The sequence below is a fragment of the Patagioenas fasciata genome, chromosome 8 (genome assembly GCF_037038585.1).
Source record: "Patagioenas fasciata isolate bPatFas1 chromosome 8, bPatFas1.hap1, whole genome shotgun sequence".
In the NCBI taxonomy this organism is placed as follows: domain Eukaryota; kingdom Metazoa; phylum Chordata; class Aves; order Columbiformes; family Columbidae; genus Patagioenas; species Patagioenas fasciata.
Window position 1 is genome coordinate 24,895,440 of NC_092527.1, and position 26,417 is coordinate 24,921,856.

General features: G+C 38.5%; 1 protein-coding gene across 4 annotated transcripts in view; it reads left to right on the plus strand.

The window, feature by feature from the left end:
- Window positions 1-214: 214 nt before the first annotated feature.
- FRMPD2 (FERM and PDZ domain containing 2) overlaps window positions 215-26,417 on the plus strand; it is a 67,350-nt gene continuing 41,147 nt past the window's right edge. For all 4 annotated transcript variants that reach the window (XM_071811962.1, XM_071811963.1, XM_071811964.1 and 1 more), the window contains exons 1-16: window positions 215-281; window positions 1,694-1,822; window positions 5,296-5,453; window positions 6,403-6,468; window positions 7,694-7,879; window positions 8,738-8,864; window positions 10,036-10,167; window positions 13,510-13,594; window positions 17,048-17,198; window positions 18,835-18,906; window positions 19,574-19,748; window positions 20,511-20,661; window positions 20,758-20,896; window positions 21,759-21,911; window positions 24,162-24,347; window positions 25,253-25,409. In XM_071811962.1, the coding sequence (XP_071668063.1) occupies window positions 1,699-1,822; window positions 5,296-5,453; window positions 6,403-6,468; window positions 7,694-7,879; window positions 8,738-8,864; window positions 10,036-10,167; window positions 13,510-13,594; window positions 17,048-17,198; window positions 18,835-18,906; window positions 19,574-19,748; window positions 20,511-20,661; window positions 20,758-20,896; window positions 21,759-21,911; window positions 24,162-24,347; window positions 25,253-25,409 (2,062 nt within the window). In that variant the 5' untranslated portion in view covers window positions 215-281; window positions 1,694-1,698. The remainder of the gene's footprint in view (window positions 282-1,693; window positions 1,823-5,295; window positions 5,454-6,402; window positions 6,469-7,693; window positions 7,880-8,737; window positions 8,865-10,035; window positions 10,168-13,509; window positions 13,595-17,047; window positions 17,199-18,834; window positions 18,907-19,573; window positions 19,749-20,510; window positions 20,662-20,757; window positions 20,897-21,758; window positions 21,912-24,161; window positions 24,348-25,252; window positions 25,410-26,417) is intronic.

Here is a 26,417-nt window from a genome sequence, read left to right on the forward strand (position 1 = left end):
TTACCAGCCTTTGAAGCTACAGAGACTAAAATTAGGTCTCTGGTTCTGTTTAAAATGTCACTAGATTTGTCCATAATCCCCTAGTGATTGCAGCAAGGAATCATTCTTCCAATGTTGTGATTCCTTGTTTGCAAGTTAGTGAGCCAGGACAAGGCTCCATGAATCAAAGTCCGAGTAATATATTAATCAGGAATGAGTTGGTCCTGCAGAACATTGTAATGCTCTTGCAGCAACCACTTGAAGACTGCGTAAGAAAGGGGAAGCTGGCAAAGAAATCAGCAGTAAGACATAATAAATTCTATTTCTGGGAGAGAGCAAATGGTAGCAGTAAGTGGGCTGTGTACAGAGGGTAAAGAAATGGTTAGGGGGGAAAGTCTGTTTTCAGGCTGTAAGGAAAGTCATTGTACAGTGGCATTTATAATCCTGTACATGACAATAGCATCCTAGGCTCTAGTGTCCTCATTTGGTGGTATACAGACAATATCAAAATCTCAAAGCAATAGATGGATCACTTCCAACTTTTCTCATTTTGCCCCTATTTACACAGCACACAATGAACCTGTGGAGCTTAATGTTACAGGACAGTAATAGCAAAAGCATAAATTAAGTTCAAAAATTTTTAGCAAATTTTAAACTTTGATTCAGTTTTCCTTACAGATGTGTAGACCTAGAGCAACCCTGGCTAGATTAGTAAATTACAGAAATGTAAAACTGATAAAAAGGAAAAATCAGACCCATTTACGAAGAACAAAACCTTCTTTGACAGTATTTAGTATGATAAAACATTCAAAGGAAAAGAAATCTTGGTACTTCAAGTCACAAGTCAGTTTCTAGTTGGCTGGGATTAGGAAAATACTTTTCCAACAGGTAAGACATTAATTTATGATTCACTACAGGCTGCCTCTAAAAATGATCTGCTGCTGTGTTGGAGCTGAGACAAAACAAGGAAGTGTATGGAACAACACTCTTCTACAGTACATTAGGTCTTACACACCTGCCAGTTAGGACAGTGCTGGGAGCCACTACACTGATATTCAGCAGCTTACAGAGGGAATAGTATTCTAATTTGTTTTAGTGAAACAAGGCAAGTTACATGTATATTGGTATGAATGAAATGCAAGTTCTGGGTCTCAGGTATCTAGCCAAGAAAATCTCTCATCAGTGAACTCAGTAAGAGTTTACAGGCTTTTACTGATCAATCTCCTGAGCAGTGAATGAAATTCAGTTGCTCTGTTGGACTGTCTTTACAAACCTTTCAAGTTACAGTGCGTGTCTTCTGCTTTGCCATTCTTTTTCTCTTAGATTAACTGCCATGTTTTCATAGACAAGAGTATCCAATTAAGCAGCAAAATCAATGCCCTACCATTCAGATAATCACTCACAAAGTCTGAACAGCACATATTAATGAAGGATCTCCTGAGTAAAAACTATTGGCCTTACAGAATTTTGTGTTTGGTTTCAAATGATGAGTAAAAGGGCTGAAAAATATTACAGGAAGTCACTTCAGTTCCCTTTATTTACTCTTAGTCAGATTAAGATAGGGATGAATGATATCTACCTTTTGTGAGCAAAGCAGCAGGGTGATTTATAAAATACTTCTTACTGTGAGAGAAGTGTACAGCTGTAATCAGTATGGCTTGCTTTGAACAATTCAGTCTGCTCTGGTGTGTCCAAAATCTCATTTCTTCTGCAGCAGGCATGAGCAGTTCCTGTGTGACACTGGCCGAGGTCTTGTGGGCAAAAGGAAGCCCTTTGGAGGAAGAAGAAATATGGGCACTCTTGTATCTGGCCACAGTGCAGCTTCTGGAGGACCTTCACAGAGGTGAAGTACCTTACATGATACTGCTGGAAATCCAATCTTAAGTTATTTTAGCTTTTTTGAGTTGTGGGGATTTTTTTTTTTTTTTTTTTGTTTTGTTTTAATTTGTTTATTTTTCCCTTGAGATAAAAAGCTCTAATGGCAATAATAGCATATTATACATAAAAATGAGAAATCTTTCGGTGCTGCTGGGATTACATAAGAGATCTTAACACAGTTGGTTTATTTGGTGATGGTGGTGTTTGCGTTTTGTTTGTTTTGAGTTTTTCCCCCCCTAAAAATTACACATCAGATATTAATTCATCTAAATACAACTATACGCCATGGAACAGGATAGCAGAATCCTTCCTGAAATCTGGATAACATGCAGAGAATGTGCAGTGCCAGATCATGTCCTTTGTGTACCAATAGAGGAGGACAGGCAAATCCACATGGCTAGTAAAAGACTTTTACCCTTGATGATAATAATATAACTTACCATAATGGCTAGGCAAGTCAAGCAGGCCAGCTATACAAGAGATCACAGTTGAGCAGCCTGTCATGTTTTGAGAACTGTTTATGACAATGGATATTCTTTTTGAGGAGAAAACTGATGAGATGTGTTCCTACATCAACAACACATAGAATCAAAATACAAAATACTGAAAACAAAACTTCTCCTATAGTTGGAGGGATGAACTTTTATTACCAACTAGATTTGAATGTATTGGAACAATACAGCAGGTTGACTATACCATCAGTTCTCTATTAAGTAGTGCAACAAGAGGACAAAACAGCCCAGACAAAACAGGCAACAGAAATGTGCAAAGAAGTGCAGCACAGATATACCCATCTGGGTAGATTCAGCTCAGGTCTATCACAGTTTATAAACTCAGTGTCAGATACTAAGCTGACTGACACTGTGTTCTCCTGACCTCTTCTTTAAAAAAAAAAAAATAGACTTGTTAGATACCTATTGAATTGAGATAGTCAATGTCTATTGAATTGAGATTATCAGCCTGTGTTCCCTATACTGCACCAGATAAATTTAGAGTATTATGATTGAAAGATGAGGGGCAAATCAAGAGGAAGTAGGGATGTAGAATTCAGCTGGTCTATAGGTCAAGTGCAAGGCTGCTCAAACATGTCTTTAGAGAGCTCAAGTCCAGAAGTGGTGCCAAGTTGGACTCATTCTAAAGCTGCATCCTCAGTGCTCCAGTTTCTTGGAGGGCAGCAAAGGTGAACCACCCCTGCATAGCATCATCCCAGTTGACTAAGACATATCTCCAGCTCCACATCTCTTAATTACAGTTATCTTGCTTCTGGCATCAGCCCCTTCTTAGGGCTAGTGCTTCTGCATTTGTGCTGCAGTGTGCTTGATGTAATAAATCCTGCTAGACCTGGTGATGGTCAGCATCACTTGCTATAGCAATATTTCAAATGTGTTTTGGCACTGACTCATTAGGCAGGTGTGGTGATTCACTGACTGGCAAACATAACAGAAGACCTGGTAATCTTCATTGAGACTAAAGTACAAGCTGGCTATCTGTCTCTAAACCGGATAAATTTCCCAGCATGTACTAGTTGGATTTGCATACAATACTACAAAAAAAATGGGAAGGAGCAAAAGAGAGGCCTAGATGATGATTTTAAGACCTTTAATTTCTTAAGAAATAAATGCCACAACTGTTGCAAATACCAGGGTCCATAAGGCTTGAATCTCTGGGTTCTCTGGCTATATAAACCTTCTAGGTGTATATGAGTTCCCAGATTAACATTTTACCTGTTTTTACAATCCATTTTACTGATGTAGAAGTCACCATGCATGAGAACTAAGCAGCCATTTTTTGGACATATAATTTTAAAATGCTAAAATACCAAAGCATTCAGAGGATATTTCCAAGCTATTCTCCCGTGGAGATATGAATGGTCTCTGTTCTCATGATATAGACTGAAGGGAGTAGTTCAATGGCCAATTTTTTTTCTTTTTTTCAAATTACCTGTATTTCCAGGAACCCTATATGCAAATATAGCTATAGTTAATGCAGCTTTCCCTCTTTCTAAAGAAAACAGTTAATCTTAGATGCTTATCATCATACTTTTCAAATGAATATCTTAATGAAATCACTTGGATGTCTTTGGTCAAATTCCCCTGAAGTATTTGTGCAAGTGAGAAGTGTTTGCAAAAACTACACATTCTCACACTTTCACCCTTGCTTCAGACCACTGGACCCAACCTCAGTGGATCTCTGCAGTGATATTGTTTAAGAGTACTCAGCCCTTTACAAGAAGTCAGGATCAGGTCTGGTGTGGGCAACCAGGGTTAGACAGCCCAGCAATCACCAGGCAACTCTGCAGTGATAAGGCAAATCTTAGATCATGCTAGGAAGTCAGTCTCTGAGATGAAGACAGGCACTCCTACACCACACGTCAGGCAGGGACTCAAGGCCCTGGACTGAGCTTAGATGGAGCCTGGGAATGTGGGCAGAAGATGGGGGTGGGTTCCAAGTGAGGCTTCTCAGGGCCATTAAAGCTTATCAATGCCCTTATGACCTCGTCAGGTTTAGAAGTCTACATTTATCATTTGAAACCACTTTTGTTGGAAATATCTTCTCTCTTAACAGAACTGACAAACAGGCAGAGAGACTGAATGTGAATAACGCTAAAATACAATGGCTGTCCATGTTACTGGTAGAATCTAGTCTAAGTTATAGTTTGAGTAGTTTTTGTACTTGCATTCTGTTAAAAAAAACTCCCAAGGTTCAGGTCAGTTGGAAATGATGTCTCCACTTAAAGAAAAGCTTAGTAGGTTATAGCACTGGGACTGGGAAGTTTGTTTGTAATGCTACTTCAGCTTTTGTTGACTGATACGGTATGATCACTTCATCTCTATGATGGAAAGGAAAAGATACTGACTCCTGACACTGACCTAGCAAAATAACTTGGCTTTGCTAAACACAATACAGTGAAAAAGATGTTACTAAAATGCAGAGCTGGCTGACTATAAGTAGCATAGAGAACAAAAAAAATATCACCACAGAGATTTGTATCATGATCATACATATAATGGAAGCTAACTGAAGGTCTTTTGCAAATGCCAGCTTCAGAGTATTCCTGCTGTATTGAAAGGAGTGTTCCTGGTATTCTCTTGTGCTTTACATAAAAAGATTTACCAAAAAGGTCAAGTTCTCCAAATCTGCACATGCCTGTGGGATGTAATTCTGCCTTTCCTTTGGCTTCAGAAATCCACTGAAATCAATATATTGTTTATATGTGTGAAATTATGTGAGAGAGAAATCAAGTATTTAACCATCACTGAATTCCAACTGACAAAATCAGCCAGACCAAAATGAACATGATTTCACTGACTTCTGGGTACATCTCCAGGAAACTCCAGTGATGGGTTTGGCTATGCAGGTGAGATGCCAGCAATGTGATTTTCTGAGTGCAGTGAATTCAACACTAGGAACTCCAGTATCTTCTTCAACATTTTTCAGACCCTGCCATCTGTGTGATTTGTCCATGGTCAGTACTACTGTCTGCTGAAGGAACCTTGTCCTTCCAAAACAATGCATCTCAGACAGAAGCTGTCCCTTTCAGTGCACCAGAATTGCTCCACAGACAAAGTAAGAACCAGCGCCTCGGATTAACGAAGGTGAGGTATACCACAAAATAGATCTTGACAGTACCTCATGAAGACAAGCTTGTGGGTTTTAATGCAACATGCCAGGTACCTACTGTCAAACTCCATTTCTAATAATGCTAAACAAATTAGGCTAGAGTTACAAAGATGTACTTGTATCTTATAGCTTGCCATCAGATTAGCATGCATGTCAACATCAAAATCAATTTTGAACAGGTCAAGGTCTGCAGAAATGTATTATTTGTAAAGGCCCACAGAAAGGAAGAATATCTCTATGCACATGATGTTTGACCAGATATGGTAATTGTAATCCCAGAAGCAGCAGGACTGCAGCATCTATGGAATCAGACAGTGGAAGTACTCCCAGGAAGTCAGAAATATGTTCAGCTTTGTTAACAATTTTATTTTCTTCTCCCTGCTAAATGAGTCTTTCTGGTAAGACAGTAAGACACAACACTCAGGTACCTGAAAGTTTTAAATACCACTAGGACCACTCACTACATACTTTCCTCAGGCAAAACACAGTAGTTTCAGATTTCCACATCACTGATCACTTAGGCGCTATACAGAAACGTGAAGCTTCAGAATGGATGGTCCTTACTCCAGTAATCCTCTTCCTGGACACGACTGCTGGTCAATCCCACAGGTTGGTGAGATCTTTCATCACCAATGGGAGTTCTTCAAAACTAAGGAGTTTAAACTTTTTTCCTACTCATAACATCATTGGATGAAGGGCAGACTGGCTCAGCCACTCAAGCTGAACAATACTCATTGCATGCTACCTAGTCCACAAGCCAAGAGTCGCTATTGTGCTTTTATATGTTTCCTCTAGTCTATTTTTTTTTTATATTATCTGTTTGGCATCTGCCATTTTGTGATACAAAAAAATGATCTCTCTAATATGAGGCTTTTCTGTATTTAATGTTGACTTCATACAAGGTTTTCTTTTCTGTTTTTACAGATGTTGGTGTATTCCTTAGGGATGACCCTCTATTGGTCAGCAGACTACCAGGTTCCTCCAAACCAGGCAAGTAACACAAACAGTTTTGTTTGCTTTCATTTTATTTTACATTGATAGGTTCAAAGATTGAGAGGCATGACCTGAAGTCTCAGTAAGAGCGGCTTTATGTTTTGGGCCACTGGATAGAATTGAAAAACTTGTGTCAAGGTCCAGATTTTACCAAAAATACCAGTTCATCCAAATCAGATTAGTTTGGCCTCATCTCTCTTTTCTATTTTCTATTTTCCTTTTTTTTTTATTTTAAAAAATCAGAAACATTCCCAGTAAGATGAATTGTACCTTGCTTTTAAGAGTGAAGATTACTTATTCCAAGACTTTAAAAAGGAACATGCTACTGAGTGAAGTGGATGAGTCACCATCCCTGGAGATATTTAAAAGATGCACAGATGTGACACTTAGGGACATGGTTTAGTGGTGGATTTGGCAGTGTTAGGTTTACAGTTAGACTCGATGATCTTTAGGTCCTTTCTAACCTAAATAATTCTATGATTCAAATATAGGAAGGACGAAAAGAAAAACATGTTGGCATGGTTGTGGTGCTGTGCACACTTATGTGCTTTTTCAAAGAATGCGATACTGGAATAAAACTAAAAAACTCCATATTTCAGAGAAAATTCTACCAGCATCTCTGCTAGTTGAAGTTCTGCATTTCTTCCTTACCTAGAATCCTTTCAAAGATTTGTAGCATTTATTTTGCTTCATTTCTATATCCATGCTTTTGATTACATGTTTTTGATTTGGAGAGCACAAACTTTTAGTAGAATTAACCTCTCCTTCATGGGTATACACAGTCTAAGAGAAAATACTCTATAAGCTAAATGACTCTAAAATGTAAGTATCTGGTCTCTATGGTAACAGTTTTGACTGGTATAACTCCTCATCTTTTTGAAGCTCATATATGGCCACATCTTTCTTGCATTAATCTTTCAGATTCACCGTTCAGTTAACAAAGCTGTAGAGCAGACTGAGCCTGTCTGTCACCAAGAAGCCCCTATGCAGGCTCATGACCCTCCTAAGAGAAGACAGTTCACCCCAAGGCTATCTTGGATCCCATTAGAGGCTCTATTTACTGATGTTATGCTGCCAGTCTGGAATTTTCCCAAAGTCTAAAAGAATTTAGTGCCCATTTCTCATCCAGAGTGAAAAGCTTACAGAAATTCCTGGTCCCAGTTTATACAGGACTTCAGACCTTTCGGAAATGTCATTTAACAGTGCCTCCAATTTGATTCAGTCCCTCCAGCTGAGTGACCAACTACACATGCTCTTGCTGACACTATGTGAAGATCTGCCACATAAAAGACTTTCTCCTGAATCAATTCTGGAAGCATGTGAGGCACATCAGAAGGAAACTGCTTCCTTGCCAGTGAATGTCTACATAAAGAAAATGGTCCAGTTTGCTGTGGGAAGTGTCAGTGAGGTAGGTACTACTCCTATGCTCTAAGCATTTTCTTTTCTTTGGTGAGAGAGGTGAGCTGCAACATGGGATATGGGTGAGCGTTTGCGTGAAATTAATGCATTTATGAATTACGGTAGTGAGATTTGGTTTTAGACTTCTAAGCAGAGAACTGAGTGACCATGTGTATGAGCAAACAAGGCAATGAAGCCATCTCTCATACCACTCTTATGTTCCTGGGAAATGTTGCAAATTCAGCTTTTGCACTTACACTATCTTTATTTCTTTGGTTAATACTGAAGCAATCATAACCTTTACAGAAACTTCTATTGGTCATAGGAATGGACTTTACACAAGAGATTTCCCCACTGCCATTCTAGTTTCAGACCTTCTTTGTGAAATTCAGAGAAATCACATTTACATCGTATTGAGAACTTCATTCATCGTCCTGGAGTGGAGCTGAATGTTCGCTGTGCAATCAAGCCTGACCACGTAAAGTCTTTAATAAGTGAGCACCTGCATCCTTTTCAAGATTCGAAATATCAGCAAACATTTTTTCTGACAAGCTGCATGAAACTGGAAGAAAGCACGCTGCAAATATTTTTTTAATGTTTTCAACCAGTATTCATTAACATGCCGAGATGACCTTTTCCCTTGCACTGTCTATTACTCTATTTCCCTCTGTAAGAGGGTGTTCCCTCCTAAACACAGCTCACATGAGAGCATGAAGCCATTAAAACTCAATCCTGCTTTGTGTTAATCTGAGTATATGAGGCTGCAAATCAGCAACCTCTGACAAGTAGATGGCAAGGATCACTTCAGTATGAGAGTCTGAAGTCCAGATATCATATGACATTGACTTGCAGCACTACTGTCTTCTAGGTAGAGTGGGTAGTCACTGAGGACAGCACAGCCTCTCAGCTTAACAGAAGTCATGTGATAAGGAAAAGACTGCATGAGAAAATATCGGACACCTCACCACTGTCCTCCCAGATGAATTTTCACCAAGGTAAAGAAAGACTTAAAATCTGAACTGTCTAATAAGGATACAGCCAGCCTTTTCTGAGTCTTTCCCAAGCCAGGTGAATTGTTTAATTTCATGCTATAGTGGTTACACATAGTGTTGGATAGGATACTTACTGCTTTACATATAAATGACTTTATAATGGAAAGACTCTGAAGCAAGTCAGCAAGGTTTCTGTTCCTTATTTCCTCAAAGGACAGTAGTCTGAGGTGTGTGAAGTAGCAATAATGAATTAGCTTGCACAGATACAACTCTTAAAGCACTTTGAATGAAACCTGTGCAGATAATAAAAAACCTACTTTCAAAACTGCTTTTATACTTTGTATACTCCAGTGTATTTTTGAAGGTGGGATTCTGTGAAGTTATCCTGTTGCCATTAAGGAATATATATTAATCCTTCCTATTTGGTTACTCAAGCAAAGATTTGAGGTTTCTTTTTTATTTTAGTTCAATTTTTTCAATTCAAAAGTTGGTGTTGTACAAATTCACACATGGATTGCTGGAGTGATTTCAAGACATAAAGCCAAATCCTGTTCACTATATAAATAAACCAGTATATACTAATTTCATGTTTCATTTGACTAAGATCAAGATTCTGTTATCCCTCATAGTAATTCTCTGATTGTAACTAAATGTGGACTTCAGATTCAGATAGATCTTTTTTCTAGTCTGTATATTGTACTGTTCACTTCAACAGAAATCAGTGATTTTGGGGCAAGGAGAAGGCTGACCCAAACTATGCAGGCTTTTTTTGGATATGCTCAACATTATGATATGAACAATCCAATTCCTGTTCAGCAAATCACATCTAAGTTCCATTAACTTCAGCTAAGATTAAACACACACTTAAATACCTGTGAAACATTTCTATTAGGTATTATTGTTCATAAGAAAAGGAGATTATTTTGAAAATATACCAACAAACCACCCGTCAGATCATATTGGCTCACTCACACATTCAGATGCTGAGCTCATAGCTTCACACTTGCATAAGCTGATGACAACTCTGCTGCTCCCAAAAGAAGTGGTCCCATCTTCAACCCCCTATATGGACTATATAAAAATTAATCAAGCCTAATGTTATTTATGTTATCATGGAGACACAATGACTTATAATTAAAGTATGCAAATCACCATATTTCCTTTCTGTTTCCAGACAAAGGGTCCAGACTAATGAATTATAGTCGGTCAACGGAAGATTACAGACAACTTTCTGTGGACTACAGTGACTCTAACAGTATTTCTGAAAGTACATCTTTGATACTGTCTAACCGAGGACATAGAAGAGGTAATAATCCTTAAAGATGTTTATAAATTATGTACTCATCACTTTTGTTCCGTGAAATGTGGAACTACCCATGTGTGGTCAGGTGATGGGCACTCTCATGCACTTGTGGTTGTGTCACTAGGGAGGCATAGTCGTGCTAAGCTGCAGAGAAGAAAGATCCTTTTGTTCTGGATTCCTTTTTACTTGTGTCCTACTGTAAAGCTGTGTATTCCTTGGTTACCATGCAGCACCATCACCTCTTTCTTGTTTTATGCCCCCTTTACCAGGTGACGCTGTTCAGCAGATCACAGACAAAGGTGGACAGCATGTTTCTGGCATATGAGGTCTTGAAACAGATGAGGTGAAATCTAGAGCAAAACAATAAGAAAACAACTCTTTGGTTTTTTTTCATTTTTGTCCTAAAGCCATTGTGTATTTCCTGCTCAGTGTGTTGTTTTCATTGTGCTGCATGCCAGATTGCAATGCTGCTCCTCTTATTTACTTTGTTCAGAGATATCAGAATTAGAATTTTAGCTCCACTTTCAATCCTGCTATTGCTGGGAAAGCATGAAAGGGAGAAACGATTCCATTCAGTGAAGATGCTGTGGTAGATATCAGTCAGGGTCCTTCCCAAGCCACCTAAATCACAGTATAGGGGCATATGATGAAGCAAAGAAGGAAGTTCAGCAGGAAGGTGTGTACTGCTGTGTGTGTGTATTTTCACGTTTAAATTGGAAAGTGAGCAAGGGGCATGCAGACAGGATGTTCATGGTGCCCAAGAGCCAATCAGTATCATATCATCAGTATCTCCTAAAGAAAAACCAAGATTACCATACCGGCTCCTCATTCTCAGACTCCTGTCCATTTCTGTTCTCCATTCCACAGTTATCCACCCTCCCATCTGCTTTCAACCTTTATTTCCGTCCTGCCCAGGGCACTTCTCCTGAAATTCCAGACCCAGAGGTGAAAGTTTACTTCAGTATCTGGGAGTTTACTTCCTCCCTCTATGGGTCTCCATGAGAAATTAAGTAATAGGTCCTCCTGTGGCATGGATTCAAATGTGCTCTGTAAGCATGTGCTGATTTTTTATCCCAGAAATTACTTCGCTATGGTAACAACCCTAGTGTTCACTACATCAGTTACAATGTAACAAGGTATGCACACCAACTGGGGAGTTCATTGATGCCATAAATAACAGAAAACTGCTGAGTAGTCCTTGCTTTTTCTCACTAGGGAGCACTAATTTGGGTTTCTGATACCCAGCTGATGATTGCCATGAAATTTGTTGGAACATATTACCCAGGCTCTTCCAAATTTGAAAGGTTTAAAATTTACTAGGCAAAAAATGAAAGGCACAGAGCATGATCTCAAGGGACTAATTTCCCTAGGGAAGATAGCAAAAAAAACCTAGGTGCACACTGCTTTATCACAAGTCTTCCAGGAGATAATTCACAGAGAGAAAGCAAATACATCCTGGGGGGGAAAAAAATAGCCTCTCAGCCACTAGCCCTCAGCCCCAAGGTGAGGTTACTCATATAATTGCTGTTGGTACTCTCCTCCTGAAAGGCGCTGCTTTTCTGAAGCTCCAGAATTGCAATCAATATCAGCAGCAATAAAAACCTGAGATTACAGCTGCCCCCTATGTGACATGTATGTGTCACTGACATATCTAGTGCCACAAAGTGAAAGTAAACTCAGGAGCATGTTTTGTAAGTCCTTTCCAAAAATTTTGCTAAAAAACTTGAAAAGGGCTAATTCCAGTGAATTTGTGGGTGTCTCAGTCTCCACTGAAACATTGGTAGCTGTTTGTACTCTGGATTTTGTTAGACAAAACTCTAAAAATACAGGAGAAAACACAGAATGTAAGAGCTGGTTTGCCACTGATATTCTTTCATGAGATAATGTACTAGAAAACTGCATTCTTCTCTCAAAAGAAATATTACCATCTAGTAGAGCATGTTATCAAGGATGATCAATATCTCTTTCCAGACTGCATTTTAGAAGCTCATTTAACATATAATGAATTAATAATCTACAGGATCAATTTCTTTGAGGGTCACATGTCACTTAAACATCAGGAATGTGTTGGATTTGTGATCAAAGCACAGCATCTGGCCACTGAAAATAGCCAACTTGTCCAACTGCCATAACAGCAGTGCTTGTCAAAGTGTATTTATACAATTTATACAATTATGTGAAACCTATAACGTAAGCAGATAATTTTGCAAGGATTTCTCATTAAAAAGCATGTGGTTTCAGAACATGGACTGAATCTTAACTTTGGTAACCAGCCCTAAGCGTTTGGCTTTTCTCAGATCTCACATTTTGTCACTACCATCTGCAGCTTGAAAAAACATGTTTATGCATGTTTTAGCAATGTGACTGTAGATTTTCTAGTTTTTAAAATTGCAATTAGAGGTTGGTATACTAGAATTCAATGACGTGTTTTCATGTTGGAATGCAGAGTGAGATCTCAGGGTGTAGTTCATGGATATTTTACCTGTAGAAAAAGCTGACCTAAATGATTGCTTCTACATAGCTCATGTCATCACCTTTATCATTCTGATAATGTAATAGTTTGATATGCAGTTCTTCAAATAGGATCAATGAAATGATCCAAGTGAAAAATTTAACCTTCCCACCCTTCCTTAAAGATTTTTAAACATCTCTGCTTCTAGAAGAAATGTTCGATAAACTACTACTTGCATAACCCTTTCTGGTTCCACCTCTAAATTTCAGCCTTCATGTATTTGGACAAAACAATGCCTATCCTTTCTGTAGCAGCAGAGGTGACTGAAGGTGAAAAAAAAATACAAATCTTATTTGCTAATGTCTCACAAGCCATCCTATATTCTCACTAGAATATTATGATGTAAAAAACATTCACAAGATATATAATGTAGCAAATAACCACTGAAATATTTACAAGCAGTTTTCATTTCAGTGATACTATATCCTACTCTGATTAATCCAGAGAAGTTTCATGGCTACTCTCCTCACCCCCCAACCGCAGTTTTGTGCCTGGAAATAAAATAACAAAGAATACTAGGGATAATTTCTGAAAAATAAAGCTGTTTCACAAATTACCTTCATACATATGGAAATAACAGCCGTTGTACCTAAAGAGCTATTTTCCAAATTACATACACGTGAAAGGTTATGAAGAGGAAGTAATAATAGCTACAGAACTGGGAATACTGCTGGTGTAGTGTTCACTTAGCCTTATCAAATAGCCATTTATCATATCCAAGTAAGGACACAAGAGAAGTAGCCAGTCTAAATTTCTTCCTCATTGTAGTTATCCCAAGATCCTGAGTACTGCTACAACTGCTTCAATTGTGAAATTTCCCTTTTTCATTGCAGGGAGAGTTCCACAGACACACAGGTCATGGGACCCCACCCTTAGTGGGTCAAGGACACAAAGTAGCTACAAGCTTTTCATAAACAGGTAATCAAAACTCATATTCCTAGGAGGCAGAAGTTGTTTTATTACCAAGTGAAGCAGACAACTAGTGTGGCAATATCCTTATCAGAAAATTCTTGGGTCACCATCTGAACCTGTTTTGATGATACTGTTTATGTAGAATTAAAATGCACCTAGATTCAGTTGGCATGAAGTGAAAGAGTCCAAATGCTCTTGTGAAATGGTCCTTGGACTGTGAACAATCCATACAAAAAAGTATGTTGAAGTTTTCCACCTTTACTTTTTATCACTGTGTCCTGTGTCACTGGCCTCCCAGAAGAACTGCTCCTAGCATGTCTCCATCAGAGTGAGACAGGTAAGCAGCGATAGCTCACTGTGACTGAAACAACTGGGAAGCAGCTCTACAGAGAGTGTGGAAGGAAAAAGCCCATTGGGATCATATGAACACTCATTTCTTTCACTGGGAAGGCATTCTGCAGAGTCCGTATTTCTCTTCATTCAGATTTTGGATCTGGTCTTGCCTTGCTGTCACAGTAGCAGAGTCCTGATTTGTTCTGGAGTGCTTATGGCAGATCATGTATGTGATCCATCATTTTCAGTGAAGTATTTGCATTTCCATCTCAGTTCTTAGACTAATTTGTCTTACTTGTGAACCATATCCAGCTCTGACCTGCCAGCTGACTGAAGAGTTATTATAGGTAACCCAGGGACACAAGCAGTAAAGACCTCTGCTCTGTCATGAGGATTAGCCTCTATTTCAGCCATGGCATGTACAGCAGCCCTGTACATAGAAAAGGAAAGCTTGTGTATTGTACAACTGATACTAACTCCTTTTCAAAAGCCAGGGAAACAAAACTGCTGCCAAACGAGTTTTCTAGACTGTGTGTTAGCATAGTACAGCTGTAATCATGACTGTTTACAAGTGAAGAAGAGATGTAAGTACTGTTAGCTTCTAGGCACTGTGAAGACCAGAATACCATATTTAAGTACCATGTAATCCGTACAGACATCCCATTTAAATTGAGTTCTTGACCCAGTTAAACAGGAGTTTCTTCTTTTAACCATGACATGGATAATTCAGGCCTACAGGAAATGCTTCATTTAGATCAATTCCCAATTAAACATAAGCCAAGTAAACAGTTTGAACTTCCTGATAAATCAGCCACGATAATCTGAGTGATGTGAGATAGCCCAGTACACCTCTACACCTGCAATAAGAATTACAAACAGGTTGTAGGATAGCAGAATCTTCTGTGAAGGACGAAGTCTCTGTCTACCTGTCTAACTGCACACATGTATATATATGTGTGTATACAGACATCTCTATATGTATCACACACCTGATAATTATATCAGTAACAGAACATTTATTTATGGAGTATTTTGGAGCAATTGCCATGCCTCTGACTACCAGTCTGGCTACCATCTTGGTATCCTTGATCTAAAATCATGCTGCAACAGGGGCTGTAAACCCACTTTTGGTTGTAAGCATCTGCAATTGAATTTCTAACAAGGTTACCATTCTATTGTAAGTACCATGACAACAATGGAGTTGAAATCATTAATTTGGAAACCACCAATTTCCCATATATGAGTTCAATCACCACAAGAGTTAGTGATGGATTTAGATGAGGTTCTTAGGGACATGGTTTAGTGCTAGAGTTAGGTTAGATTATGGCTGGACTCGATGATCCTGAGGTCCTCTTCCAACTGAAATTATTCTATGATTCTATCTATAAAGCTTAATAATATCTTAATGCTCACTTTTGTAAGCAGTCCAACTGACATAATTTTCATCTCATAAAGTTAAGCTTGTAAGTGTATGAAGCACTATGGCCTATATATAAAGAAGACACAGCTGTCAAGTCTGGCATCTCTCACATTATAGGACTAATAACAGGAAGTATTTTACACACACACACACACAAAAAAAATTCGTCTTAATATAGGAACTTGGGTTTTGAGATAATCACATTTTTATCTCCACAAAAGTCACATCAGGTCATTTTTAAGGATTTTTCTTAGCTAATTAATGACCTTTATGAGGTTGTGTTGATAGAAATAAAAAATATATATAGACAGAGGAATACTAGAAGAGGATAGGAAAGGATAGGAGAGGATAGGATAGGATAGGATATAGAGTAGAGTAGAGTAGAGTAGAGTAGAGTAGAGTAGAGTAGAGTAGAGTAGAGTAGAATAGAATAGAATAGAATAGAATAGAATAGAATAGAATAGAATAGAATAGAATAGAATAGAATAGAATAGAACAGAACAGAACAGAACAGAACAGAACAGAACAGAACAGAACAGAACAGAACAGAACAGAACAGAACTGTTGGAAGAAACCTGAAGCAATCATATAGACCAACTGCCTGACTGCTTCAGGGCTGGCCAAAAGTTAAAGCATGTTATTAAGGTCATTGTCCAAATGCCTCTTAAACACTGACAGGCTTGGGACATCAACCACCTCTCTAGGAAGCCCGTTTTGGGTGTTTGACTGCCCTCTCAGTAAAGAAATGCTTCCTAATATCAAGTCTGAACCTCTGCTGATGCAACTGAAAAATTCCCGCATGTGCTGTCACTTGATACCAGGGTGAAGAGATCAGCAACTTCTCCAGTAATTTTATTAAAAATTTTATGAAACTCTGTGAATAGTTCCGTGAAACAACTCTGCAACATGCAAAAGAAAAGGGTAAAACTTTGGGACAACAAAAAGGCTTCCACATGAATTTGGCATTGTTAAAAATGTAATTAACAAAAATCCACCTCAACAAAACCTTTCCTTCTATGCCACATAAACATTCTTTCCTCATTGATAAAAGTATATATTATATTTTCAGTTTATTCTAAGCATGCATGTGTCTACTGGTATGAAAAACACAATTACTTTATGGGTTAAAAGTACAGTATAAAGACAGCTTTGTGATCAGAGATTTCACACATCTTTCTCTTAATTACATTGAAAATTCCCTCAGTTCCCTAAGACATTAATTTATTCTAATGAATTTGTATTCAAATAATTTAATTCCCATTCTTGGAAAATTCTGAATAATGTAACAGCAAATGTTATGTTTTCTGAAGCTTTTTTGCTTCAGAAAATAAGAAATGAAGAATTGACTTCATCATGTAGAATTCCCAGAAAGACATGAGGCTAAATTATTTACCTGTTGGTTACACCAGACTTAAACTGGCTAGATCTGGTTCACCAAATGAGAAAACAAAACAAAACAAAACACGAAAAAGGAAAAAGAATATTACTGAATTAAAGCGTAGTTTGGTTTCATTTACAGAGGGTATCAGTAATATTATCCCTGTTAAATTATTTTCCTTTTTCTGTAAGGAAACATTTAACAACTGATATTGCCCTGGACTTCATAATATTCTGCCAGTCAATGTACCTTAAGCTCTTCGTCCTCAAGTATGTGTTGTTTCGATTGCATGCTATTTATGTTGCTCACTATGACTTTTCCTTTGAAGGTCAGTCAGTGCAGTAGAAGAAATCCCTGGTGGAACTCAGAAGAACAGCAGACAGAACCTGCTAAGTTTAGGTTCCACCTTCTCCGTGTCTACAAAGGACTACACAGCAGCTGCTGCATCACAGAAATGTTTGTTCCACAGGAAGGAAAAGGTGACTAATGAAAAATGTATAAGCTGATTTGAAAATGTAAATATCACTGAAGAGAAACCACTCATCCAGTTGTCTGTCAGTGATGTGCGTATTAGCTACTGAGTCACCTCATTAGATGAGTGTTCTAAATTGACAGAGTCCAAATTAGGTATGATCGAGTTGTGATAACTCAGAACTGCAGGCAGTGAAAGCTCTTGTCCATAAAGACTAAGCAAAACCTTCTAATTGAACCCTCTCTGATCTACACAATTTCTGCAAGCATCAAACACCATATGGACCCTTTTCATTGACCACTTTGACAGGAACTTCAGAGCAGCAAAAACAGTTACAAAAACACTGAAGACAAACACTTGCTGGTCAGTGGTGCTCAAAAGACTTAATTTTGTTTTGCAGTGTATGCCTGGATGGAAAGCATAAGGTAGCAGTGAGTGTGCCAAACCAATCATGCACCCAATGGTTTATTTCTAGTTGCCAATTTGTTGTAGGACTCTGTTAAATTGGAAGGATAATGTTTCTTCGGCAGTTGTTTCACAAAAATCCACAAATAACTGAATCACAGAAAACTCCGCAATGCTGCTGTTCATGGAGCTTTCTGTTGTCAAAGTAGAAGGGACAGATTTCAGGCCGATGAATCCTTGCACCTGTTCGCCATTCACAAGTTCAAGACTGACCAGTGGCAGAACTTTGATCTAGGGTTTCAGTTAGATACTTCGGAAAATTATTGGTTTATAGATAAATTTAGTTTCAAATCTTGTTAATATGTTTTTTCTTGGATAATAATGGAGGTCCTCAGAAAGATTATAGCAACTGTTACAACAGAGTTCTAGTCCCTCTTCATATGTGATACAAAACTGCATTGTCTATTGACAGGACGATACTAGCATTATGAAACAAACCATAAATTTTATCCAAAAAAATCTAAATGAGTCAAGGTGCTAAGCCATGGAGAATGGCTGGATGCGGCTGCCCACATCTTACCAGTTGCAGAGGTTTAGTTCTTTCTGTCTGCTTCAAGGATCTAAAAGCATAGACTAATCTGAAAAAAAAAATAATCCAAATATGCAAAATTCCTTGAGGTAGATGCTCAGGAAGAAAAAAAAAAAAGCACCTTGTGCTCTTAAAGTTTGCTGAAGTTAAAGCAAAAGAATACAATGTCTGTTAATAAAAAAATATCAGTCAGCCTTCATTTTGTAGAAGAAAGCAGCTCTGTATTTTACTCTGCTTCCTTATGGAGGCTAAGCTTATGAAATCAAAGTGGTGTGTACGTATGTGCTTGCACGTCTGTGACTGTCCTCATAGTAACTTAGGAATCAAATGGGAAAAGGTCTTGGAGAAATTAAGTTTCTGAAATTGTCATGAAAATAGGTGCCTTGCAAAAGAAATGGATCTTGGTTAAGTGTCTTTACAGAAGAAAAGGTTTGAGCATGAGCTTACCCCAAATCAGACCCCAGAGAGTCCACACGAGAGAGACCCAAAAAGAGAGAAATCATCAATCAGCATTTGCAACTTATTAGACACTGATGTCAATTAGCTACAGCATACAGATCAACAGAAATGGGTTACATCAGCACTAGTGTTTGGGATCTTCATTACATTAAGGAGACATTTACGAAACATCTAACTTACCTCCTTACAGTTTTCAGGTCCAGAATTTATTATTTTGTCTACTGAACCACCAGTGACCTTACAGCTGCCTGGATCAATTGTGGTAAGTATGAACATTAAGAATTTAGAACTAATCTAGTGACTTTTTTTGGGGCTCTCTCTAAGTTGCATTCTGAGTTTCAACCCAGTATTCTTGCCATTACCTCCTCCCAAACTAACTCAGGGTTCCTGAGGAAGTATTGACACTTGAAAGGAAGTCATTTAATTCTCAGTTCTATATAGGTATTTCTGCTGGTGTGAAAATATCTTAATTTCTCAGCTAAAAATGTTCACTTTAGCACAAGACTTTTAAGATTAAGATTATACACCAAATATGCAATGTCACATCTAGTGGCAATGTATTGGAATCCTCCAGTTTGCAGGCACATCCTCTGCCTTTCATTAAAATAAGGTAAAAGGCTGACAGCACACAGCAGTAAAAATGAGGGCAAAGAAAATTTTGAATTACCCTAGAATCTAGAATAAGCCTGATGATTGTAGAGTCTGAAGATGCTCCGCTGATTTTTGGGGGGTTCCCTGAGTTTTTAAAAATTAGAAATGTTTGGGATATTAATTTATGAGAAAGAAGGCGAGGAATAGCATAGTGTTGTGGCCAATTCCATCAAGTTGTGTAAAGACAGAAGACTAGGGAGCCTCAGTAATAAAATGCTCTGAAACTTGCATTGCTTGTACTTGGCACTCATTCTTCATTCTTTGTTACATGTTTGTAGACTAAAAAAGGGAAATCCTATTTGTCCCAAAGGGATCTCAATGTGATTCTACTCAATGGGCAGTGCCTTGAGGTGCAATGTGATATCAAGTCCAAGGCAAGAGATGTTTTCAACAGTGTGGTGGCATATGCAAACTTGGTGGAACATTTCTACTTTGGTTTGGCTTACCTGAAAGGTAATGAGACACAGCTAAGTACAGTCACAGTCCTCTTCCTCAGTGCCTCTGTAGTCACCTTATTAATGAGTTCTAGTAAGATCTTTTAAGATCTTCAGGCGAAAGCAGATCCAAAGCTTAAGCAAAAGTAGGGTATGTCAGTTTAAACTGTACTGCACTAATGTAAAGTGTGTCTATCCTAGGACTGTGCACAGTCATACTGTTACTGGCTGATATTCCCATGCAGAAAAGGCTGCATCCCGTTCTTGCACTGGAATAATGCTGAGCCGTGTAGCCCCAGCAGAAGTTCCAGGAAGCACTGTACAGAGAAAGGCTGTCTTTCATCCTAGATATAAGTTGGAGTACAGGCTCAGCTACTTTATCTACAAGACCCACATCAAGTCTCCTAGCCCATTTCTGGTGGCAAGCATGGCTGAGGCACTAGGAAGAAGCATATCTTGTGTGTAGGGCATGAGGATTACAATGGGGTGCAGAACCTGAATGGCGAACAAAATGCGATTCCCATCAATTCTTGAGTGATTCCATAGATACCACAGCAATCCAGCATCTAGCAACTGTAATTCTAAATTACATGTTAAATGTTATCTTAAGTTCTCCATCAAAGAAGTAATAAATTAAGCCATGACACAGAAAAGTAAATCTCAACTGACATCGAAGATCCATTTTATTTTTTTTGCTAGTGATGCACTGAATGAAGACGGGAGAACTTTGAGCTACTAAAGTACTTCCAGACATATCAGAGAACCAAAATTCTGATTTCAGGTAAAGAATTCTTCTTTTTGGATGAAGAGACCAAACTCTACAAAGTGGCACCAGATGGCTGGAATGACCAACCCAAGAAGAAAACCTCCATCATTAATTTCACACTCTTTCTAAGGATAAAATTCTTTGTCAACCAATTTAATGTTATCCAGTAAGTGCATGGTTCCGCTGACTGCAGGAAAACCAGTAGCATTTAGGATGACTGTGCAAGGCTCCTTTTGTGTTCCTAAATGCTTTTGTGTTTCAGGCACAGCTTGACAAGGCATCAGTTTTACCTGCAGCTTCGTAAAGATATTTTGGAGGAGCGACTGTACTGCAATGATGAGACTGCCCTGAAACTCGGCGCTTTGGCTTTACAGGCAGAGCTCGGCAATTATGCTTCTGAGGTGTGGATAAATACTACAATATTTCTCAGATGTCTTTCTCAACAGCTTTTGCAGCTTTTGTTTGTCACATAGAGTTTAAAGAAGAAATGTCAATAGCGCATAATTTCAGCTAAGTCCTTCAGTAATCACATTTCAGATTGAATTTAAAAAATTACAAAATTTTCCTTATTACCGAGCAGTAATGAGTCAGAAGAATTTGGCAGGAAATACAGCAAAATGATAAAAGACTCTTGGTCCATCATAATTGATAACATATCCCAGAAACTCCAGAAAATCTGTAGAAAATCCACAACATAGGCACATCTTGGATGTGCAGAGGGGCTTAAAGAGATTGGGAAACAAGGAAGAGAAAAATAACTAAACACACCAGAATTCACAGCTCTTTCATGCTCAGATCCACAAGCTGCAAAGGCAGGAAGGTTGCTGATGATATATCTGAACTAGTTATCCTAGTTTTGAAGCCATTTATGTTCACTGTCATATCTTCAGTTGTGTAAATCAGTGTAGCTCTATTAATTGAACTCTGGGTGGTCTGATCCATCTGGTCAGCATTGGGTCCCCCACTGTAAGTTGGGCTGATGCAGCTGGAACTGTCAGTTCTGAGTGCAAGACAGCAGGGCTGCCCACAGGCCCACCTCTTTTCTCCCCTTGGCACACCTGGCTGAGTACAGGTGCAAGAGGTACATTTGGCTGTCAGGACACTACCTGCCATTCCCCATCTTCTTTTAGGTAATTACAACAGGGTGACTTCAGCATACATGTCACCCTGGAAATGGAAATGCATCAAATAAGAAAAGTCAAAAAAGAACAAAAGGTTCCTCTCTCTTTTTCTTCTTTTTTTTTTTTCTTTTTCCTCCCAAAGATGCATGGAAAGAGCTATTTTCGTGTTGAAGACTACATTCCAGCAAGCCGAATAGAGAAAATGTCCCTGATGTACGTACAGCGAGAGCTTGCTAAATTACATCGTATGAATCGATCCCTGTTTGAGGATGAAGCTGAACTAGAATTTTTAAAGGTAACTTGCTATTCCCCAAATATTATTTATTTTGAGATAGAAAGCCCCTCTCTATTTACCACTGTCTATTATTTCCTTCTTGCCTGACACAGTGGATTTTAGATATGGTGAACAAATTTAATTACTCTGCAAAAAAAATCAGAACTTCATTCTGCTGGAAATACTGTCACCTTAAGTAACTTACATCATATTTACATGATAGGTTTCCTTTCACTGATAGTTTATAAAGGGTTAATGCACATTTCAGGGTATTTTCAATGTCCTAAGGGTTGATGCAAATTTTCAGCATGTTACCAACATGTCTGGGTTCCAGATGATTATAAATGCACCTACAGAATGTATTAGAAATTATTATAAAACATGGGAATAAGCACTTTCTTGGCTTCTGAAACTACCTGCAGCTGGTCATCTAATTTCTAAACATGTAGTGATTATTTGTATTAAAATATCTATGAACCCTGGAAGTCAAGTAGGAGTTATCTGAAGTATTTACTCCCATGATTATCTCTGTAGGGCTCTAGTGTGTTACAATGATGTGGGATTTAACTCTGCCCTCCTCCCCCCAAATTCTCTTTTCCCCCAAAACTTCTCTGCTTTCCATCAAATGAAAAATATCAGGGATTAGATAATGGATAAATATCAGTAGCCATTTTGATGCAGTGCCACATGCTTTTATTTATAGCATAATTTTCTTTCAGTTGCTGTTTAATTATGTTACTTTCTCATCTAACACTGTCAGTGGAATTGAAGAAATAGATTGAAGCTTAGCCTTAATGACAGTTCCATCATGCATGGCAAATCTAATGAAGAAAAGCAGCTTTGTTAGTATCTATTTCAATGAATAAGTCTGTAGAAGGAGCCAACACATCATATAAAGTGAGAAAGATAGACCCCATGGCAAGACCACGCAAATGCCAAATATGAAAGGGATTAAAAATTGAAACCCAGATTCAGCTAGTGATGATACATGCCCCAGTTTTCAGGACCTGAACATTTGTGCTCTGGATACTTTTTGAAAAACAGATCTTCTTAAAGTGGGTTTTTTTTTTGGGTCACTGAAAATCTCTATTCACAGTTGAAAAGTCATTTGGGGATTCTACATTTGCCTCCCAGGAAAAAAAAAAAAAAAAGAAAAAGTCTTAGGATAAATTCATATTGATCTGTAGATGACAAAAGAGGACAGAAAACTCTCCTCATATTCCATAGCTCTGTAATGAGTCTGAGTCGCACTTTAATATTTTGTGGCCAAGTGAAGGAGGGGCAGAAAGACAAGCAACAACACCCAGAACCTCTGTGTGAGTTCCTCAGTGTATGCTCTGCACAGTTAGATGGCAGGGCAGAGGCTGGCTCCTCAGTCCCTTGAAGTATAATGCTACTTAACTTCACCCTGCAATGAACACCATGCAAAAAAGAAGCAATGCTGAAGATCTGTTACTATAAAGTCTGACACTGAAGGGAATTCTGGGCCAGTGAAATTCCCTCAAAAATCACCACTGTATTTAGGTGAGATACTTTGAGGTACGGTTTAGCAAAACCTGTAACTTACCATTCTTGTCAATGGAAATTTATAATGTCTGATTTTAAAACACTATAGCCATAGGGCATCTGTATCTGAGTGAGTTCATTGCAGGCTGGGAGCTGTGGTGTTGCTGCAGTTAAGACGTCCACCTGGGTCATCACTTTGTAGAAAGGAACACACATGAGCCCATAACTGTCAGAATAGCCCTGGCACCAAAGTATTAGCAGTTTTACTATGATCATCATATTGTTGTACCTCGTGGTTTCTGGGTTTGCTCAGGGAAACAAAGGCACAGGAAAGAAAATTGAAAGAAACAAGGTTTAACAGTAGTCAAGAACCACTGATCCTGCATGGATATCTGTTCAGAAATGCACATGAGTGCCAAGTAGCAGTAATGCTGAGGGCCTCAGTGCCACTGTAATGGTTAGATTATTGTGCAGGAAGGTACATAAACCTTCTATCTTCAAATGAAGTGTGTGATAAAGAATTATTTCAATTTTACACATGGAAAACGAATGCCTGTAGCGGCTCTATCACATACCAAAGTAAGGTTATATGATTCTGTGAGGCAGTATTTATGAAAATCTGATAAGGAATTTCAAAAGTTTCATGACAGAGTGAACGAATATTCAATAAATACACTCAAAACCATTTCCTCTCCCATCTACCTACCTTTTCTTCCCATGCCTCTTTTTCAATAATGTGTGGTAAAAGCACTTTTTCTCTACAAGGTGACCCAGCAACTTCCTGAATATGGAGTGTTATTCTACCGTGTCTCCCAAGAGAAGAAAGGAACAGGAGGGGACATCGTCCTGGGAATCTGTGCCAAAGGCATCATTGTGTACGAGGTCAAAAATCACACAAGAATTGCCAGTTTAAGATTCCAGTGGCGTGAAACAGAAAGAATTTCAGCTCATGTGAGTTGGAACCAAGTGAATATCTTCTCCACTCTACTACTACTTTATTCCTGTTCTGCCTGTCACTTTGATAAATTATTGCATTTAGAGCTAGAATTAGACTTATTCTGTGCAGGTAAGTCCTTTTTGAAAACAATGGAAAATCAAGGCTGGATCTGGATGTAGATACCAAGATACTAAATTCTTAGGTTTAGTCCTACATTTTTTTACCAAGGCTAGATACAAATTACTGTAAAATGAATAATCCAGTGTTAATTATTACAAAGACTATGTCAAACCTCTTTATGGCATATTCCATATTAATTCCTCTCATCTTCTCTCTTTTTTTTTTTTTTTCTCTTTTCTACGTACATCAGGTTATGGGGTCATGTCTCCCTCTTCACAGATCTCATAATTCCCATTCGCATCTCTTAGTATGTTGGTGTCTGTTAACAAAACAGCATTGGTGACAAGATTGTGACCCCTTCTAAATGGTATTCTTCCATGAGAGCTATATCAATCCATCACCATAGAGTTTAGACATCAACCTGCATCACACATTTCCCAGCCTGTTTGATGCCACAAAATGGCCCTTCTGCTCCTTGAAGATATTGGCATTTTCACATTAAATTGGTTTAATAATTTTAAATATCTGTAGGTCCACATTTTTCCAATTCTATCAACTTGCTTTCAGTGTAGTCGATGTCCAAAGGCTCTTGACTTTTGACATAGGGAAGTTATGATCCCTGTGACAGACACCTCACTAACAACTGGCGAATTTACAATAGGCATTTACTGCATCCACAAGGTGTGCAGCCAGGCAGAAATACAACTGAACAAACCAACAAGATGATACAAATGAACTTTCAGTCCCGCAGTGTAATGATTGATATATGAAGCAACTGGTGCCTTTCTTTTCCCTCTAGAGAAAAAAATTCATGATTGAAAGCAGCTTTAGTGGCAAGAAACACACCTTCATTACCGATACAGCAAAGACATGTAAATATCTACTGGATCTCTGCTCTGCCCAGCACAAATTCAATGCACAGATGAATTCTAGGCAACTTCGGCAAAGTTCATCAGGTGAGGTATAAAAGCACTTGCCATAGGATGAGGCTAGGATTTAGGAAAGGTGCATTCAGTGAAGCTGAGAATCAGAACCTGCCACATCAATTTCACTGTGCTTCAGTTTCTCATTTGCAGACTGGAAAATAATGTCTCCTACTTCACTGGAAGTTAGAGGTGTGTAAGTATAATTGAGCATGTGATGTGAATGGGCACATGAAGAGGGTGGAAAGGAGTCCTCTGATGATAATAACTATGTAGCTAAACTCAGACTAAAAAAAAAAGAATAAAAAAGGCACAATTATACTTCCTTCAGGAAACCCACTGAGAATTCTGAAGAAATGTATCAGGCTTACCTCAAATGTAACCTGAGAAATGTAACCTGTTCCACACAAAGAATGGCTAAAGTAGCACCCAAATATGCTGGAGCTGAATTTAGTTAACTCGTTATCTTTCCATAAGAAAGGGGTTCAACCTTGTGGTTCAGACCCGGGGCAAAACCACTGAACCAAAGACACCTCAGTCATACCCACTCAACTATGTAGCTGTTTGCTGCTCTTAGCTTAGCTTATGCCATATCTGTGGAAGACATGACTAATATCTGCTGAGACTTCAGACTTTCCGTAATTTCTAAGACAAGGTTCTGCTCAACCCAGGGCAGTTACATAGCACTTCTCATCCATGGTTCTCAGCCTGTTCTGTAAAGATGGGTGAGGATCATTATGGGGAAACTGATGCACATGAGAAATAAAAGCCTAAGATGACAACTTTCACCACTCTTTGACTTCGGTGGAGCAACATGAAGAAAGACTCATCCCCTGCCTTGAACAGAATCATGATCGTTTGCAACCACTGAGTATTTGACCCAGTGAGTCATAGCAGGAGAATCAAGTGTCATCCTTTATCTCCTGGGATACTCCTTTCTCTAGTAAAACTGTAGAAGTGCTGGCAACAAATTTTATCATGGGAGGATGTAATGGGATGATTGATATACTGCTTCTTTCCTACTAAAATTATTTCATGAAA